At 35.1% G+C, this 21,436-nt stretch overlaps 1 protein-coding gene across 3 annotated transcripts in view; it reads right to left on the bottom strand.

Annotated features, from left to right (window-relative positions):
* The window catches only part of MICU3 (mitochondrial calcium uptake family, member 3), a 73,682-nt gene that overhangs the window by 3,586 nt on the left and 48,660 nt on the right, over positions 1–21,436 (bottom strand). The window contains exons 8-12 of one of the 3 annotated variants that reach the window (XM_014537905.1): positions 20,176–20,214; positions 12,910–13,005; positions 6,197–6,297; positions 5,603–5,774; positions 2,128–2,236 (exon numbers count right to left, since the gene is read on the bottom strand). In XM_014537905.1, the coding sequence (XP_014393391.1) occupies positions 2,128–2,236; positions 5,603–5,774; positions 6,197–6,297; positions 12,910–13,005; positions 20,176–20,214 (517 nt within the window). Of the gene's footprint in view, positions 1–2,127; positions 2,237–2,685; positions 3,564–5,602; positions 5,775–6,196; positions 6,298–12,909; positions 13,006–20,175; positions 20,215–21,436 lie in introns of those variants that run through there. The other 2 variants (XM_014537907.1, XM_014537906.1) reach the window with 2 other exon arrangements.

Raw genomic sequence — 21,436 nt, 5'->3', positions numbered from 1 at the left:
CCATGCTTCTGTGTCTCTGGATCTATTCTGTTCATCATTTTATTTTATTCATTAGATTCCATGTATGAGTGAGATCAGGTGATACTAGTCTTTCTCTGACTGGCTTATTTTGCTTAGCATAATACTCTCCAGGTCCCTCCATGCTGTCTCAAAGGGTAAGAGAGCCTTCTTTTTTACAGCTGCATAGTATTCCATGGTGTAAAAGTACCACGTCTTTTTTTTATCCAGCTTTTGTAGTTTTAATTTAAAGGGCCAAGAATAACTGTATTTTAGTTTAATATGCATTCATATTCAATGAATGTTTAATGAGCACCTACTATCAGTGACAGATACTTTAGTTCTCTTACAGTTCCAATAGGAGATGAGACATCTGCCCAAATAACCATACACAGGACCACACGAAAGTACCAACAAAGCACTATGAGAATTTGGAAATGAGTGATTACTTCTGTCTGTAGCATGGAGTAGGGAAAGGAGAGAGAAGAGCAGTGATTAGGAAAAGCTGCAATTTTGTATCTGAGCTGAGCCCCAAGGATAGAAGATTTCAGCTTGTAGAGATGAGAGAAATGGCAGATGAGATGACATGCACAAAGGCATGGAGGGTTCAGGAGGGTATAAAACACATTCAGAAAACAAGGAGCAGTCTGGACATATAAGAGCTGGAGAAGCTCTGTACAGGGACTTTGAGGTGAGGAACCTGTATATTCTTCAACAGGCAGCTGGGGAACTAAAGAATTTTCCATAGCAGGCATGTAGAAAGGCTAATCAGTGTTTTCGAAAGATTATTCTGTGAGTTGTCTAGGAAATATTGGAGAGGGATGTGGATATTTGCAGGAATACCAGATCCTTTTAAGAGGTAATAATAACCTGAATTAAGGTGCTAGCAGTGACAACAGAAAATTAAGAGATAGATATATTCCTAGCACCTGCAAAAGTACACAATCGATTTTTTCCATTTCCCAGTTCCACAAAGTGAAACAGTAACTGTCCATTCTGAACCAGACTTTTTTTTCTCTTGTGGTTGATTAATAGTTTTATCATGGTAGTAAACGCTAGTCTGGAATGGCTGGGTTCCTTCACGAAAATGGGTTGAATTGAGAAGATGCCCTATTTGAACATCTAGAATAGATCAAAGGTAAAATGACAAATTTTCAGGTTTCTCTTCCTCAATGAATAAATGAGTGAAGCCATATGAGGGACTCAATCTCCATGCTTTTGGGAGAGAGATAATTATTATTGGTGCTCATGGGCTGCAGTTTGGCTTCTCCCTGGAGCTTGGCAATAAAACAGTAAGTTCTGTCCCCTTAGGTTACATTTGGAAAATGGATTATGGCAGACACAGGTCAAATCATCTTAAACACATGAGCAGAAAGTCCTTGTATGGCAAGAATATTTAAAAAGGATATTGCCATGAGGGAAGAAAGGAGAGTAGTTATGGCCATAGAATTCTAGAAAAGGACTTGACTTGTTGGTCTACCTACAGGGAAAGAAAGAGCTGGTTCTGAGGTCAACAGCACTGGATTCTATGACAGTTGTATTTCTTTGTAAAATTAAGCAAAATTGACATTCAATTTTACATACCATTCTTAAAACATGGTTAATGTGAGTCCATAGCTAAGAGGAGGCCTTTGTTGACAAAATTCAGGTTTCTGAGCCACAGGGATTGTGGTAACATGCATCATCCTGTGATGATGGCTGAGGCATGACTAGCTGGCTCTTCCATAAGTAGACACACATCCTTCAATGTTACCAAGCAGTCATGAGGTGTTTTTCTCTTTGAACTTTTACAAACATCATTAGCTTCCCCCCATAGTAAGAAATGAAGGGCAATAACATTTTTATTTATTTATTGAACTTATTGGGGTGATACTGGTTAATAAAATTATATAGGTTTTAGGTGTATAATTCTATAATACATCATCTGTATATTGCATATTGTTATACAAATATTTAGCCTATTTCCCTAAACTCTGCTTAGGGAAAACAGATTTCCCATTGAAGAACACAACAAACTTTCAGGCAACTGATGGCTAATATGCTATTATATCTAATTAATTTGCTGTCAAAGTCCCTAGAAACAATGTAGGGTTATTTTTTGCTTTTAATTTCTGAAAGATTATTACTTACCTTGCCCTATAGAACGACTTGCAAAGTTATACATATTCAAGGCTATTGCAAAATCTTCTAGGTTGTTCAAAAACTGGAAAAATGACCTGAATTCATCAAATGTGATGCCCTATATTGAGAAAATATGTGTAAATAGATTTTAGTGTGACCAAATTTATTAAAATAAATACCTACATTTACTAGAAAGAAATAGACTAAGCATGTGCAATATAACTTGCAAGTGAACATTTCTAGGGCACATTCTGAAACCTTTCTCCAGATGGAATGTAAAATTCACTCAGATTTTTTTTTTTTTTTACTTGGCAGTGTTGCTACCACTAGCAATGTTAGGTGAAAATATTTTAAAAATACTCTCATATCAGCACAAAGTTCCAAAAAATTGCTACAATGAAAATGGATAGAAAAGCTTCAATTTCGAAAACTCTGCATTGCAGGCCTGAATTTTTTAAACCCTGAAAGTAAATATGATGATGAACGAAAAAAGAAGAGTTTTAAAAAGACACCTAAAAAAAAGTTTCCACTGTACATATACTCATTAAATATAATTTAACATTGTATGATGATCATCAATATCTTTATAATGACAATGAAAAATGAAAATAAGCCAACAGTAGTGTATTTTTACTTGCTCCTGCTGCGAGAGCATGGCCAGCACAGCAGGAGGAAGCGTAGTGACTGTACATACAGCTCAGGGAGGCCTGATGCAGGGCTTGGTGTGGGATCATGGACAGGACTCTGGAATGTCATTTACATAAGCTACAATTATTGCCACTACTATTACTTGAATTAAATAGGGAAGTTATTTAAAATAAATACCACATATTTCAAATAATACAAATTTGGGCATTAAGAGCTGCATTTAATTAAGTGTTCTACTCAGTAAATTAATGTAATTGAAAGAAAAGGTAAACTGAAAAGAGCGAGGGCCAAGAGCTTAGGCTTAACCAATTCTGACCTGAATGTAGGGGAAGGCATACTAACAAGGCTGCACTGGAAAGCTAGAGAAAAAACCAGAAGAGCCTATTTTCGTGCAAGCCAACTACTGATTAAGTGGTTTATTATCAAAATAATATTTATTATAAGTTTCTTATCAAAATAAGAACAAAGTTTTATATACATTATTCCCACTTTAATTACAATCCCTCTTTATTTGCAAGGAGAATCCTCACTGTCTTTTCACATTTTTCTCTTTCTCTTTTCTTACATTCAGGGTCGCCTGTTCCAAACCTGAATTCTGCTTTGTGACCCAATCCCACCTGTCATGTTTTCCAGAGAGGACCATTCGAATCAATTAGGGAGACGGAGCCAGAAGGGGTTTGTCCTGCTGTGGAGAGCTTGTTGCCAGGGAAACTGGTCACTGTTCTGGCTCTGAATCAGTGTATGCTGCGACCAGATGCCACAGCAACAGTCTCTGTCTCAGGGTGACATGTTAATTGCTAGTAAAAGTGAAAAACAGGAGGATGGGATATTTTTAAGCAAATTGTAAATATAAATGTCAATACTTTCAGGGAGAATACTATCTATTTTCTTCCTGGCTCTGGGCATTTAAGAAAATTTCTATCAGTTCTCTGGCTAACCACTAAGATAATGGAACATAATCATTAGCAACTGTACATGACAAAGAATACAAATAAACTGTGGAAGAGAATCTGATTTCCAGAGTTACTACATTATAATATTCAAATGTTTAGTTTTTAGCAAAAATTACAATAAGTATAAAGAAATAGAAAAAATATGTCAACAGAAACCATCCCTGAGGAAGCTCAGACAATGGACTAAAAAGAAAAAGACTTTGAACAAATTGTCTTAAATATTTTCAAAAGAGCTAAAGGAAACCATGAACAAAGAACTAAAGGAAATCAGGAAAACTATGTATTAACAAAATAATTAAACAGAAATTGTAAAACAAGAAACCAAAAAAAAAAAAAATTCTAGAGCTGAAAAGTATAGTAACAGAAATGAAAAACTGACTAGAGGTTCAAAAGTAGATTTGAGCGAGTAGAAGAAAGAGACAATGAACTTAAAGACAGGACAATTGAAATTATTCAATCTGAAGAGCAGAAAGAAAAAAGCATGAAGAAAAATGCACAGAACCTAAGGAATCTGGGGACACCATATAATGTGTATCAATATATACATTACTAGAGGCCTGGTGCAGTGATTGTTAAAGCAGGTCCTTAAGTCACTAGACTGGGAAATCATAACATCTCTACTGTTAATTCCTCCCCAACTAGCAAGTGCCCTCACCAGTTTGAGCCTTAGTTTTCTTGACTGTACAAGGGTGGGATTGAATAGGTGATCGCTTTAAGACGCTTTCAGGTTCTGACACCCCGGGATCTTTCCCCCCATTGCAGAAGTTTTCATCATATTAGAGTTAACTGCCTAGCACTCTCAAGGGTTTGATCATCAAATTTGGGATATCATTGGAGAGATTCACTGTTTTTCTTTTTCTTTTTTTCTCTCAAAGATACCATTTACTGGTCAGCAGCAATGTGAAGAGGCCCAACAAGGGATCAGGTTTCCCTTACCTTCCTCAGCACTGTAGGATTCTTTAAGACCCTAAAAATACCCTAGTAATTTGACATAGTACAATTTCAATATTTATTTTTAGGGAAGTGTCTATGAATCAAAAAAAAAAATCAGTTTAACATGTAAAACTGATAAAAGACCCCTAACTGAGAGATTATGTAAAACTAATGGCCAAATACATCGAGTCCTTTTTTCTCCTGGAGAATTGTTAGCACTGTCACCAGGTATCCATTTTATACAAAGTCAAACTATTTGCAAGTCTTTCTTGGATAGATTACCTTGATCCTTCTACAAACACAAATAGAAGGCAATATATCCAAAACATCCCATGCTTGACGGGGTGCTTGTAACACCAGTTCTATTTGGTTGCAACGATGCATTCAAATGCCACTAGATAATGCACAACTGCACAGAATTGCTGACAAAACACTTGCTACTAAACAAATAGACAATCAGTTGTTCCAGGTCCTTAACCATTCATGCCATCCAAACTCTTTGAAAAACCTCACTTCAACTGCTGATAAGATCATTCACTCACCAATGGCCATCTTCAAATGACCTTTTACTAAGGATGTTATAGAAATGAATCAAGTGTGACTGATGTCAATATAAACTGCTTTGTATGAGGTGATGTTTATATAGTAGTCACAGTCTATAGTTCAGCAGAATTCTCTTGAAAAATGATATTCATAATTTGAATAAAATAATTGTTAACAACCTTATGGGCTTTTAGCATACCTAAGAAAAATATGAATACCTACCCAGAATTTTAAATTAAGCCATTTTTAAAATTTAGCCAGAAAACTTAGGACACATAGGAAAAAAATATCCAAAGTATCTATTAATTCACAGAGCAAAAGAACTAACAAAGAACAATATATTTATAGACTTATATAATTACAAGATAATAGCACATGTAATAAAGTAAAAATAGGGTATTAGATACCTTTTCTTCAGCTATACTGTAACGCACATTTTCCAAAAATACGGATGTATTTTCCACATTTGTATATCGTAAAAGAATATGAGCAAAATCTTCTTCACTGATGGTATTCATTCCATTAGAGTAGGAAAGGAATTCTATTTCTAAAACTTCTGTTTGGAGGTTATCCATGAATCTATGGCAAGAAGGGATAAAGAATGAATGAGATAAATGAAGAGTGTTGATGGTAACAAATGGCACTCAGCTTCTCAGGGCTTTGGCTTCCTCGTCAGTAAAATGGGGATCACAAAAAACCTTGCAGGGCAGTGATGAGACTTAAAGGAGTTAATGTGTGATGTGTAGTGTTGACTGCAGTACTTCTGAATGTATAGGAAATAACAATCCAGATATCCACACATTTTTTTTTATCATTCAGTAATTTCCTATTATTCTTATCAATAAAACCACTGGTATAAAGGTACTCACAGAAGTGGATATTTGTTAGACATAGTACCTCAAGTTAAGATGAAAGCAGAGAAAAGGTATCACTGCACTAGGTGTTTCTGACTTTAGCATGTTAACATTTTTTTTCAACACAAATATAAAAATTAAGCTCACCTATAAAAATCTTCAAAGTTGAGCTCAGCTCTTCCTTTCTTTCCAAAAAAGTGTACAAGAAGTGTGGTATCTGTTACCAAACTCATAATGTCATCAGCACGCTTAAAAAAAAAATCACAATTGAAAGGTTAGCTGCAATGAGCAAACAGAAGATACCCAATATATCTCAAAGAATTTTATCAATATATAAATATCCAGGATATAAATATATTAACATTAGAATGAAAAGTGTAAGGCTGTATTAATAAATGCCATTACATTTAAAATGAAGTTCAAAATTAGAAAATAGAAATATGAACAAAACCTATCTTTATCCTAAAAAATTTTTAAAGATATGATTATATATTTTAGGAAGTTTCCTACCTCAAATTATGCAAAAAAGGTACCTATATTTTAAATTATTTAAAATAGTTGAACTCTTTTAGTAATCACCTAAATATTTTATTTGTACTTAAGTAATTTATAGTGGAATTTTCTTAATCAACATGAAAATCCTTTTTTTTAGGATGTTCAAAATAGATAAAGTCTTCAGATGTATAGAACATATGGGGCTGACAAAGAAATGGTCTGAAGCTTTACAAAAGAACTTAAACTATAATACTTTTTTACTGTATTCCATATTTATGGTAATTTAGGTAGAAGATACTATAATTTAAAATAGAAACTACAGTAGTAATACTTTGAAATTTACATCATTTACAGTTTTTTCAAAGAAAAGTCTTACATTTTTTGAAAAATTCCAGAGGGTATTTCCTTTCCCATTCAACTTGATAAACCAAGTTCCAACAAGTGTATTCTTAAAATAGCTTAATTATAGTCCTTATAAAGTTCAATGGCTTGTGGAAAATCTTCATTATTTCCTTTTATGTAGCTTTATAGGTTTTTCCTTTCTTTCCCCTGCTTCCCCCCCCACCATCCCCCCATTCCTCCCACCTTCCACTTCTGTTCCAGTCCTTTCTTTTTCTTCCCTTCCTTCTTCATTTGGCCATTAACTCATACCTAGCTTAGAAATTCAGGTAAAAAATGATAAATTTCACATAACTGTACCTTTCCCATATATTATACTGCAAATTAAGAGTTATATAATAACTACCATTTTCTCTATTAAAAGGGACATATTTGAAATGTATTATTTCTCGGCCAGAACCCTGACAATAAGTACTCCATAAAAAACACACACATAGGAAATAGAAAGCATATATTCTTTTACAAAGGATCAGTCCTTTTCTCCTCTTCCACACTCTAAATTTTGGTAATTCTTTGATTCTTTATAGCCCTCTTTCATGAAGATAGCTATTTTATCCTACATAACATTTACTAGTATAGGACCTTTATTTCATTTCTCCCTAAACCAAATATTATTCTTTTCTAAAGACTAGTATGGGGTTATACTCTTCCCTCCAGCATGTCCGCTTTGAATCCATGACACCTTTTCTAAAGTGATTTCTCTGCTACACTGATTACTCCTCTCTCTCTAAAAACTCCAACATGTAGGATATCTTCAGCTTTATATGATCTAAAATTGTTGACATTCTCAGTAATCTAATCTATTTGTATTTAAGTAATTTAGTTTGAATTTTTAAAATGATCTCTAGCATATAACTCCTTATTAATTGGTATAGAAGATCTTTACTATTTCTCAGCTTAGTTTGCTGAGAAGTAGTCCCAAGTATTCTCAGGAGTTGGAATAATCAAGAAGTTCCCTACAGTATAACCAACTTCTCTGAAGATCTGATTGCTAGAGGGAAAATAACACAGCCCGAAAAACAGGTGTCATATACCACCTTTTAAATAAACCATACTAGAGGCCTGGTGCACGAAATTCATGCATGGGGGGGGGGTCCCCTCAGCCCAGCCTGCACCCTCTCCAATCTGAGACCCCTTGGGGGATGTCCAACTGCTGGTTTAGGCCCGATCCTGAACATCCCTTTCACAATCCTAGACCACTGGCTCCTAATCACTCACCTGCCTGCCTGCCTGGTTGCCCCCAACTGCTCCCCCTGCTGACCTGGGTGCCCCCAGCTGCTTCCCCTCTGCCAGCCTGGTTGCCCCTCACGGCCCTCCTGCCGGCCTGGTCGCCCCACGCAGCCTGCTGTTCAGTCGTTTGGTCGTCCCTCACTAACCCCCCTGCCGGCCTGGTCGTAGGCAGCCATCTTGTGAGGGCATGAGGGTTGATTTGCATATTACCTCTTTATTCTATAGGATTAGTGATGCCAGCTTTTCAGGGCTCCATATATGGCAGATTAGTGTAATTTTGAGTACTGCTCAAAAGGGACTACTACTTCACCAGTAGCTACAGGTTGAGAACGCAGACTGCTGGAATGGAAACAGCAGGCTTTAAAATCAGATGACCTGGGTTCACTGACTTTCTGACTTTCAACTACCTTTTCTGTAAAATGGGAATAACCCTATCTATAATAACAATTCTGAGGATAAAATTAGAATATGTGTTTAAAAGAAATATACAAATATTCTGATTGGCAGCTGTAAGATGCTTTGAAAAAAAGCATAAGACCTTGAGGGGCGTGGCAGGAGAGATATCTCATGTTTATTATAGACATTTTTTTTGTGATTGTATACAATCGAGTCTAATCAGTTTATTACCCACAGAACAGCTTAAATTAGGAGAAGGAAATATTTGAGAAGGCATGCCTAAAGGGAGCATAAGAGTGAAGGACCTAGCCAATCAGAAGTCAGCATGAGGAACTGGGGTAGCCATCTAGCAGCTAAAAGAACGGAATGTGGGAAGGACAAAATAGGTCAGAGGAGGAGGGTTGGTGTTTTAGAAAGCTGTTTACTTCACAAATAAGCAGTAGTGTGGTGAGCAAATACGATGAAGTGCAGGAGTCAGAGTCTGGCTTTGAGTCCTGACTTTTTTCTTTATTAGTTTAAGTGACTGTGGTGAAGTCAGTCTCTCTGAGGATATTATCCTCAGGAATAACAAAGTATCCTAGATGATAAAAGCGTAGTATGCAAATTGTCCCCTCGACCGGGAGTTCCTCTGGGAGTTCGACCAGGGGGTGGCTGGGGGAAGAGAGGGAGGCCCTGGCCGGCAGCCACTAGGGACCCTACCAGTGCATGGATTTCGTGCACTGGGCCTCCAGTCTACTATAAAGGATTATTGCATTAGATAACACATGTAAATCATTTAGCACTTTAACTGGCATATTGTAAAGGCCCAATAAGTGTTAGCTATTATTATTTTGGCCAAATCCACGTATTTTAAGAAGTTTAGATAGAAAAGATAATAATGTTGAAGCTTAATGTAAAAAAAACAAGATTTTTACGTGGTACACTTTGTTATTGAAACTACACATATAATATTATATAGATCTGAGAAAAAGATGTCTTAAAATGAGAGGTTACAGAAAGACCCAAAGTTAGTGAACTCAGATAACACATTATGGAATGCTTTCTGTAGTGCCATGCTGTCCTTTACCTCGAGACCTAACACACAGGAATAAGATGGCTTTGTTTTACACAGGTTTAAATAATGACCTCATTCAGCCAGTTTTTCTCATGCCCACAGAGCACAGCGGATCTTCATTTACAGTCTTTCATCATGAAAATCTTATTAGACTTAGGTTGCACTTATCCAGATAATCCAGAGCCACAGAGGCATAAGTAAAAGTTTGACATTAGAGAGAAAAATTAGAAAATGGGAATGGTGAAAACTGCCCCCCTTCAATGAAACGGAGTACTGTTGGGAGTCACTGAAAACTACACCAGAGTCCTTGGTATCCTAACAATGTTATATAACTTGCATCACAGGAGGGCTGGGACAAAAATAGAGACTTCATCCCTTTGATTCTTGTGCTCATTGTTAAACTAAAATGAATTCAGGTGTTTTCATAAGAAAGCAAGAAACTGCCACAAAAGAACCCCAGGGGTCATTTACATGAAAGGCCATTATCTAACTTTGTTTTGATGAAAACTTACTTTAAATGGTTTCATAAAAAATGAAATAAATTAGTAAATTTGCATGAAATAAAAATATCAAACTATTAAAATAAAGAGTTTTAAGGATATCATTTCAACATATTTTTACTGATTCCAATGTGATAATCTTATCAAGCTCTATCCCAGGGCTGGAGGGATTGTTGGCAGAGGTTCTGAATAACCTACTGAAATTTAGTAAGGATGAGTAAAGTTTAAAGCAAACAAAAAATTTTTAATTTCATCTATAAAACTCAAAATAGTTTTTATAATTTGGTATTCAAACTGTACTCAACAGTTGTTTGAGAGGCTTACGTAAATGTATTATCTATTATTTTGGTTAGAAAGTAGTGTTAGCTGTGGCATATTAAATTTTCATTATAATATGGTTTTACTATAATTGAAAATCATCTATTGTTAGAAACAGCTCTGGCATAAGAATATGAGAGGCTAATCTCAAATTTACCTACAATATTTGAAGAAAAATGCTTATCTCAAGATTTTCATTTTAAATATACAAGAAACAAAGAAATACAAATAGATTTCTAAGCTTTCTTTCTGAACCAATTTGAATCCTGAAATACTGATATTATAAACAATTCAGTGTTACACCATCATCAGTAGTAACCTATAAGGAATTAGAATGAGTTGTAACTTAACATAGTTAATTCTGTTATCCTCTCTAATGTGGGAAGGTGGTAACAGACAATCCCCAAATAATTATTTTCCTTTGGAATATAGCTTGTTTTGTTTTCTTTTCTACTTTCTCTTCTCCATAAGATTTACTTTCACGATGCTTGAATAAATTCATTCATTAATTTAGCATAAGCTGATTATAGTGTGGATTGGCTACAGCCAACAGTGTGCTAGTAAACTGGTGCTCCTGGACAAAAAGCCCAATGGGTGGTGTTTGCCCATTTCTATGGTATTAATACTCCCATCATGGGCATTTTCAAGGTACCAACGAGATTTAACAGGATGATGAGTTAGGAAGAGCTGTGCAGAACTAGCTGTGGGAAGCCAAAAAACCAGCTCCAGCACACCTCTGCCAGAGTGATAAACACCTTCAAAAGAACCTATAATCACTTACAATCTTTGAGTGCATGTAAGAGTTGCCTGGTCTTCTGATACTAAACCTCCAGGATATAAATTAAATTCAACATCTAATGCACAGATTGTGTCGAATTGAGATTTTCTAAAAGAGTTAATGAGATTAAAGATAGGCTGGAGGCTGTGAGGTGGACAGACTAGAACGGGGAGGGACAACAGTGACTTGACTAGACTTGACTAGAAGCGAGGCCACAGTGGCTCATAGAGGCTCGAAGGGCTGGTGTCCCAAGTGGCTCTTACTCTTAGGCTCTGGAAAGTAAAGGCTCACAGTAGTGCCTTCGCTTTGTGCCTGCACAAATGATCACAGAATTAAGCACTTCCAATGTGTGTCTGCACAGATGATTAGAACTAAGTACCTCTAAATTATCTATAAGTGGAACGTCTATTACCACTTCCTGCCTAAAAATAGTTCAAATTTAAAAGGTAATTTAAAAGAGTAATTGCTCACCATAATTATACCATATTGATATATCAAACACAGTTTAAAGATAGGGGAAAAGCTTTATTTCTTTTGGGACTTTAAAACTGAACACAACTGACAAAAAACCAACATTTCTAAGTGTTTGCCCTAGTCTAAAGTAACACTGTATATATAAATAACAGAAATTACACCTAATCCAGTTTACTTCTCTAGATATTTTTAGGTGTAACTTTTAAAAGTCAAACTTTAGAAAAAGAAATGAGAAATCAACTTTACAAAGAAAAAGCTAATGAGAGATATATCTGTTAGTATTTACTGAAAAGTCCTTTGTGGTAAGATGATAGCCATCTCTAAAAAAGTTCTTAAAAAAATCTCAATAGAAACCATAAAATAACTCCTGGCCAGGTAGCTCAGTTGGTTAGAGCAACGTCCTGATCGAACCAAGGTTGTAGGTTCGATCACTGATCAGGGCACAAACATGTATGAACCAATAAATGCATAAATAAGTGGGACAACAAACTGATGTTTCTGTCTCTCAAGTCAACAAGAAAAAGATTATTTAAAAAACATAAATTAGTGTTTAATCTACAAGACACAGCCCATCTTTTAAAATGACAAATCCCTATGAAGAGTGGCATAATCAGAGCGGGGTGGTAGGAGCAATAAGGTGTGTGTCTCTATAAAATTCAAAACCAGCATGAATAACAGTTGGTGTGCTTTTTATTTTCCACGCACTAAACAATGTCAAGAGGAAATGTTCTCCTTTCCTTGACTGCTTCTACCACACGTGCTCCACACTAAGCTACTCTCTATTGATATTAGGAAACTTAATTGTTTAAATCTTCCGTAACTCTAGCAATTAGCTATCTTTTACCAAAGTTAAGTTTCATCATTTCATGAAATATTGCAAGTTGTAAGGATAGAAGAATCTGTGAAACTATGAAACAGCATTTTCAAATTTTCTTAAGTTAAAAATAACAATACTTCCTTTTAATTAAGTTGGAAAGTCATGTTTTCTACAACAAGCAAGTTGATTTAACATAGATATAGGTAACCTTGCAGTCTCTGCCAAGCATAGCTGACATACTCAAATACACCACTTACACAAAGAAATTACTGCTTTACTGGAGGAAAGGAAAAATATAAAATATATCTTTGGCTCCATCATTATGACTCTAAAATAAAACAAGACCGAGATTAACAAAATGGCAAATAATATGACGACCTGGTCGAGGTTTAATTATACCTCTGCGAGGTCTGAAAACAGTGCTTGGCTTGTATTACGTCTCAATGTATCCCAGTAGCTTCTGGAGACAAGTTCCTCAGCATCTGGTTTAAGTACCTGTAGAAGTTTTAAGAAGCACAACTGAAATCTAAAAGGTAGTCACAAAGAATGACAATTTATACACTTTAAATCTTTTCACCCAACCTTGAAAAGAAAACACATTAGCTTACCTTCTTTTGTTTTCTGCTGCACACAACAGTATTATATTACATTGCCGGTAAACCCTGGGTATTTTCAAAGGTGTAATGGTATATAACCACTCTTTCTAAGTACAATGTGGCTTTGTCAAAAAGAATCATATTCTTCACCCCTCCCCCATGCCCTTCTACTGAAACATGTGTAACTTCTAAGAAAGTGTGAAATAAAAATTTTATTCATGCCTGATGTGAAGTCAATTCATCTGTAGAAGATCTGGGGAATTTTGTAGCAACCAATAAAAACCATGATTAATTTTAAAAAAATTATTGTTGGCTGGCATACATTGTGTTAGTGCATCAAAGAATCAAAATGACCATATCTACACTTTAGAGAAACAAAATTTAAACTAATCTGAAATTTGTCAAAAAGAAATAAGCCAGTTTACTCAAAGCTCTTCAGGGATTTGATAGGTGTGTCTGTAGATATATACTACATATATCTATGACATATACTACATATAAGGTACTTGCTATTTACCATAAGGAGAGAACACTAGTTTCTACCTCAGTATTGGCTAGTCTGAAGAAGAGGATATCTAGACTAAGAAGTGTAGTCTAATCTTCATATGAAAATGCAGAACTACAAGCGTAAGACTTTATAAAGACTCAAAAATAATTAAATGTAAGTTTCTGTCCAGATTTACCAGGGAAGGCTTCCCAGGTTCTCGGGCTTGGGATTTTTTGATTATTGTGGGAAGAAAATGTAGCACGGTACACTTAGGAGTAGCAGCTGATGATAAGAGCACTTTTATTTATGTGTGTGTGTGTTAATTTTTAAAAGTCTGATGCCACTAATAAAATTATAACGCATCTGAGAATTATTTCAAAGATCCAAGTTTCAATTCATTATTAACTTGAAAGCACTGCCTATTGCCCATATTTGAATAAAATCTTTAAATATGTTAATAGTATAGTATTATTCAGCAGGAGTCACGTATATAACATGGGCATATTTATTACCATAAGTGTAAGTTTAGCCATATGACATTTTGCTCATCACCCCCTTTAGTAACTAAACAAGCTTTAACTAAAATTATAAGCTAAATAAGTAAAATGAGCTGAATATAGAACTAATACAGTTCACTTTCTTTTATATAGGTATGGTAGAACCTCAATAAATGGTAGCCAGATTAAATAGTGTGCAAATATTATCTAAACATTTTGAACATGGATATACTTTTAAATTGTAACTCAGAAGGTTAATATATGATAAAGAAAAGGATGATTAAATCTATCAAGCTAGAAAATAAGACTTACTATATTATTCTTAGGAGGGTTACAGGAATGACTTGCTTTGTGAAGCCTCTTCCCTACTTCCAAACACTTGTCAACATCACACACACACACACACACACACACACACACACACACACACACACAGTGATGACATTAGAAAAATATTTACAACCTGTTAAGGGATGAAATCAATTTTATAAACTTTACTGACCTGGATCTCTATAGAAAAAACATATTTCCTGTGCATAGAAAAGAGGTAAGTATACTCCAATATACTGATTACCTCTGAATGGTGGCATTAGAATGTTTTTTATTTTCTCCTTTTCGCGTTGCTATATTTTAAAATAAGAATGTGTATTTATATATCAGGATAATATATCACTTTTTAAAAAATACATATTATTGATTTTTTTGAGAGGAAGGGAGAGGGATAGAGAGTTAGAAACATCCATGAGAGAGAAACATCCATCAGCTGTCTCCTGCACCCCCCCACCCCCCACTGGGGATGTGCCCACAACCAAGGTGCATGCCCTTGACCGGACTCGAACCTGGGACCCTTCAGTTCACAGGCCAAAGCTCCATCCACTGAGCCAAACTGGTTAGAGCGAAGATAATATATATCACTTTTTAAAACAAAATAAAAGTCTTATTTAGACCATAACAGCTTAATAGTCACCTCCTGCAGAAAGCTTCCCCACTTTTTATTTAGCTTCAGGTTAAATTTTGCTAGAATATACAACAGAATGACTGCATTAAAGAGTCTTTTAAATTATAAAGTTTCTGAGGGAAGGGGCAATGTTCTCACAGCAACTACTATCATGCCTTGTGTTAAATAAATATATGGTATGCAATTGCAGGGAAATATGGCTAATATATCAGTGGTTTTCCTGGCACAGTCATAGATTCCTATATGTGTGTCTGTTCAGGAGCCAATATTTTATTATTTAATTAATGGCTTGGATGATATAATTAAGAGTAAATTTTCAGAACCTGCAAAACTAGTAGAAATCTTTAATACCAGAAAGATATAATAGAATATTTAAAATAAACTTAAGGTAGCCATAAAAATTAGAATAGATTTTAATAGCAAGAAATGCAAAGCAAACACAAAATCAGATCATACACATGCAGGCTAAGGAAAGACTGATAGAGGAATATGCCCAAATATAACTGTGTGCTGTGATTATAAAACAGGTATTATAATGTTTTGATATGCAAATAGTAGAAAAACTGGCAAAGAATTTCTTCAGTCTTAGTGTCTCTGATGACTCTGTGAACTTTAGGCCTCCTTATCAGAGTGTAAGGTAGGTCTACGCCTTTATTAACAGAGGTAAAAGACAGATAGTTCAGTAAATATTAAAGAATAAAAGTAAACAATCTTCATATTTGAGAGGTTCAATAAATTTCATAACAGGTAATAGTAAAAAGGATGTTATAGAATTGTAGAATACCAAAGGCAAAAAAAAATCTTAAAAGTAGCAAGAAAGAAAACAGATTATCTACAAAAGAATAATAATTAGACTTAGAACTGACTTTTCAATGTCAATAATAGAAGCCAGAAGTCTGGAATGATATCATAATTTGCTGAGAATAAGTGTCAACCTATAACAATATACCTAGTAAAATTATCTTTCAAAATATATACATATATTGAATCAGTATGTTGTATACCTGAAACCAATATGTTATATGTCAATCATACCTCAATTAGAAATCAGAAAAAAACCACCCCGAAATCATAGAAACATAACAGATGAGTGGTTGCCTGAGGTGGGGAAGAAATGGGCAGTGGGTGAAGGTGGTTAAAAAGGAAGGAACTCCTACCATTTGCAACAGCATGGATGGAACTGGAGAGCATTATGCTAAGCGAAATTAGTCAGTCAGAGAAACTGATGAAGGAAAAGGAGACTTATGTAATACTTTAAACAATAAAGAATTTAAATTAAAAAGTTTTAATTTCAAAAGAAAGAAAGAAAAAGAATGTACTTGCTGAAGAATAAACTGACAATTTTGTTAAACTGACCTTTGAGCATACATCTTTTCAATATTTGGTGTGGTGAGACTGGAAGCATGCATAAAGCACTTCCCCTGCCTACTAAAGTCATATGATTGTCTAATACTTTAAACAATAAAGAATTTAAATTAAAAAGTTTTAATTTCAAAAGAAAGAAAGAAAAAGAATGTACTTGCTGAAGAATAAACTGACAATTTTGTTAAACTGACCTTTGAGCATACATCTTTTCAATATTTGGTGTGGTGAGACTGGAAGCATGCATAAAGCACTTCCCCTGCCTACTAAAGTCATATGATTGTCTTCAGAAAAAAAACATTTGTGTGACGGTTTGTGTTGAAAAGGAAAGTAGCCACTTTTTTTTCATGAACAATCATTTTTACTTGAAAGAATAACTGATAGACAAACTATGGTAGTTTAGACTTTGGTATCTGGCAGACATTTTTTTTTTAAGTGAACCAAGTGATCCTGTCACTCCAAGGGAAGCAATTGAGAGTATTTGTTGCCAAAATAACATACTGCAACAGCTTGACTTGCAGAAGCATCTATGAGAAACCAGCTGTCTTCTATGAAGCCGGATATTAAATAGATTTGCAAAGAATGTAAAATGCCACTATTCTCACTACATTTTTGGAGTTATTTTTCATTAAAATGTTCGTTAACATGTGAGCTTTTATTTTAAAAGGATAATAAATATTTTTAAATTTCTCAGTTGTAACTTCTAATATGGTAAATAGTAGTAAATATAGATAGATATAACCAATACAAACAAAAGCTCTTTAGGGTCCTCAACAATTTTCAACAATGTAAAGGGGTTCTGAGACCAAAATGTTTGAAAACTGCTGCTTACAGCAATAACAGTGAATGAGCTCGACCTACATACAACAATGAAAATGAAATGGACAATCATGATGTTGAGTCAAAGAAGAAACTCATATATATGATCCCATTTATATGAGTTCTAAAATGGGTAAAACTAAATTATATGATTTATGATGCATACATAAGTAGGTGGTAAAACTGCAAAGCCAAAGAAATGGTTTACATAAAAGACATTTCTGTAGTTATCTTTTGGAGAAGAGGAAAGAATTATCATTAGAGAGACAATATAAGGAGCTTTTGGGGGCATGGCAAGTTTATTTTTTAGCTATATTGTTGTCAAACTTTTATTATTATTTATTTTATTTACAGTAAATTTCTGAACTAAAAATATATTTTAAAAATCAGGAAAAGCTTTATCATCATTAGAGGGAAAAATAGAAAATAAAAAAACCCACAAAATACAAAAATAACAAAATATTAATAAAAATAAAGGTGGTATATTTATTTTAACAATAAAATAGATTTTAAGACAAAAACATTTCTAGATATCTAGGGCTAGTATATTATAGAAGAGTCAATTCATTAAAAAGACATAAGTAATTTATATTCTCAAATAGGCAATAACAATGTTCAAAAGTATATAAAATAAAAAATAACATAATTATAAGTAGAAATTGACAAGTCTATCATTGTAACATATAATTTAACATACTAACTAAAAGATTAAGCAGACAAAAACATTAGAAATAACAGATTTAAAACATTTAATTAAAGAGTTTGTTCTAATATGTTTTGATATCTCTCTTAAAAATATAACCCTATACCCCAAATTAGAACATACACATTTTTTTCAAACACAGATCATTTGTGAATATTAACATTGTTTTAGTCCATAAAACACATCTCAACATGTGTCAAAAAATTGTATAAAAGCTAGTACATTTTTTTACTACAATGGATATAGGGTAATTAAGATAATCTTTAAGTACTTAAAAAAGTCACATAAGGCATACCAAAATCAAATATACTTCACTTTTGCATTATTTAGTCTTTTGAATTTTTAATATATCTTTTCATTACAATGGTAAGATAATCAAGAGTTGGCTATATCAGAAATATGAAAAGAATCAGGGTTGTTTGGAACAGAAAGGTATAAGGTAATGATCCTTATGAATACTGAAGCAAGAAACATAGCAAACAAGAACTTGACAGAATACAGGTAGAACCTACTGCAGGAGCAGTTAAGTTTTGGGACAGGGTCCGACAGAGGACACAGAATCTCTGTCTCTATAGTAAAGTCAGGAGGGCTTCTGCCTTTACTGAGGAACTTCTTCCTAAGGGTAGAATCTTATGTTATATTCAGCTCCATGAACTATACTCAAATTATATACTTGATCATTTCAGTTCATCTACAGCTCTGGAAACTAGCAGATAATTACCAGTTAATTCATAATATTATAATAATATATTTGTGCAATACATACACCAATCATATTTCATATAAACTTTTAGGCTATCTGAATTTTTTCTAATTTTAAATAAATTTTCCTTGTTTGCTTGCATTTTTTAAAAAAACATTATCATGAATTTAAAGGAAAACTATAAATTGCCATAGTTGGAAAATGGCTCATGCAATGACAGATTAGAAAAATAAATAATAAAGTCATAAGTATTAACATTTATTAAGTTTCACAAGACATATGGTATTATAAACTATAAGATATTTATCTTTCATATTCTTACCAATTTTTGAAATGATTAATAGAGGAATCTTTTCAAAATTTTAAGAAAATGATAGACCATATTTAAAGACAAACAGTCATGAATTTTGTAGAAAAAAATTTAAGTATCTTGTAAAGAATCAAAATAACAAGTCTGTCCTAAGGGTCCCATGGACTTGGCTTGTTTGCCAACCCATTCTAGGTCCACTCCTTGCGACTTTGGCAAGGTATCTGAGGTTTATGTTATGCCAAATCGGCCTCCAGCATATGTTCAAATCTAGAACAGAGTCAGGTTTTGTGCCTTGAACTTTTGATTGTCCAACACAGGAGGCAGCACAGTTGCTTACAGAGTTGCACACTATAACTGAACTCTCTGACCTGCATTATACTGAGTCCATCACCCTGAATTCAAAGGCCTACTCTCAGGTGGAACTTATGTAATTTGAGGGATCTTTCTAACCTTGGGGAAATTAAATGAATCCTGCATGTTTACATTTAAAAGGGGCATGGACTACTCTTAGTTGTTTAGTAGCTGGGCTAACCAACAAGCTCAACTTTCCAGGAGAAAGCAAAGAAGAAAGCTTAGCATAAGAAGAGTATATTGGAAGATCATTTACAGAACTCCTAACTTCATCAGGAAAAGAAGAGTCTGAAAATCATAATCCTCTTTGAGAAATAACATGATACATTGATAGATTAAACATATCTAATGTCATCTTATACCAGAATTTTGTATAGAACATAGGTGATAGGCAGGCATCAAAGGTTTTAGAAAAAAAATTGGGAGAAATACTGAAAACTAAGAAAAGTCTATCCATTAAGATACCTCTGTATTAGAATTGAGAAAATAACGTATGTCAGATACGCAGACCTAATTCTTAAAATGCCTGTGTTTGCAGGAGCATAGTCTGAAAATCTGCTCCATAATTTGTATTTAACTCTTCAAAAACTGCTGAAAATTTTAAAATTTCAATTGTTTACCAGAGTTGCTGGTTGTTGTTCACTCATCCTTTCTTTATTTCAACCTAAAGTTAAAGTTATACAATTACTCTGTAAATTTTAGTCTTTTCATAAATATAGGGAGGAAATAAAAAAAAAATTTGGCTTGGTTGTATCTTATCATATTCAATAAATTCCTAAACATTTCAGTAGCAGATATAGTTTTAGATAACAAAATAACATGATCAAGTATAACAGGGAGGGATATTCATATAAAGAATATTTAAAGTATTGTACATACACTATTAGTAGGTGAATGGTATCCATATAGTTGAAGACGCTGACATAGAGCGCAAAGGGCCAAATGAAGTGTCACATTTCAGAATGAACCCAAGTAAAGCAAAAGAAAAAAAGAAAAAGATGACAAAAAAATCAATTAGGAAGGGCAAATCATTATGCTACATTCTATATACAGTGCATACACACAAGTGGGATAAATGTTAAAGATGAGAAGCAAAGTTTAAAAAAATCTCATATAATTAAACATTATTTATAATGTGCTCATTTCAACCATTTCAATTGTAACTTTCTGATGGAGCTATTGCTTTGAGTAAAACTTGTTCCTCCTAAATATGTGATTTTATTTAGACACCAGTGGCCCAGTGCATGAAATTCATGCACTCAGGGTCGGGGGGGGGGGGGGGGGGGGGGCGGGTTCCCCCAGCCTGGCCTGTGCCCTGGCACAGTGCGGGAACCCCATGATCCATCGCCCCAAAGAGGTAGGTCCTGCCCACCCATCCGGGGCTCCTCAATGGATTACCCCAAAGAGGTAGGCCAAAGCCAGCGGAGGCCTGCGGACCCCTGGCGCAGGTGCACAGAGGCCCCGCCGTGGCCCCAACCCCGGGATGGGCTGTGGTGGAGGCCTGCGGACCTCCGTGCGCCTGTGGACCCCCAGGCCGGCGCAGAGGGCATGGACGTGAGCCTCACATCCCAGGGTCTGTTGCCAGGGTCGGGGACGCAAGCCTGATGTCTCCGGGCCGGCACAAGGGAAAGGATGCGAGCCTCACGTCCCAGGACTGTTGCAGGGGGCAGGGATGCAAGCCTCATGTCTCCGGGCTGGCACAGGGGGCGGGGACGCACCCTGCTGATTGGTCATTAAGTGTCAGTGTCCCAACCAATTTGCATATTATCCTATTATTAGATAGACTAGAGGCCGGGTGCACAAAATTTGTGCACAGGGGGTGGTGTATGTGTCCCTCAGCCTAGCCTGCACCCTCTCCAATCTAGGATCCCTCTCATAATCCGGGACTGCTGGCTCCTAACTGCTCGCCTGCCTGCCTGCCTGATTGCCCCTAACCGCTTCTACCTGCCAGGCTGATCACCCCCTAACCCAGTGGTTCTCAACCTTCTGGCCCTTTAAATACAGCTCCTCATGTTGTAACCCAACCATAAAATTATTTTCGTTGCTACTTCATAACTGTAATGTTGCTACTGTTATGAATCGTAATGTAAATATCTGATATGCAGGATGGTCTTAGGCAACCCCTGTGAAAGGGTCGTTC

This window comes from Myotis brandtii, unplaced genomic scaffold, assembly GCF_000412655.1.
Source record: "Myotis brandtii unplaced genomic scaffold, ASM41265v1 scaffold185, whole genome shotgun sequence".
NCBI lineage: Eukaryota > Metazoa > Chordata > Mammalia > Chiroptera > Vespertilionidae > Myotis > Myotis brandtii.
Note: the sequence above shows the minus strand (reverse complement) of the source record. Positions and strands in the feature narration are given on the sequence as shown.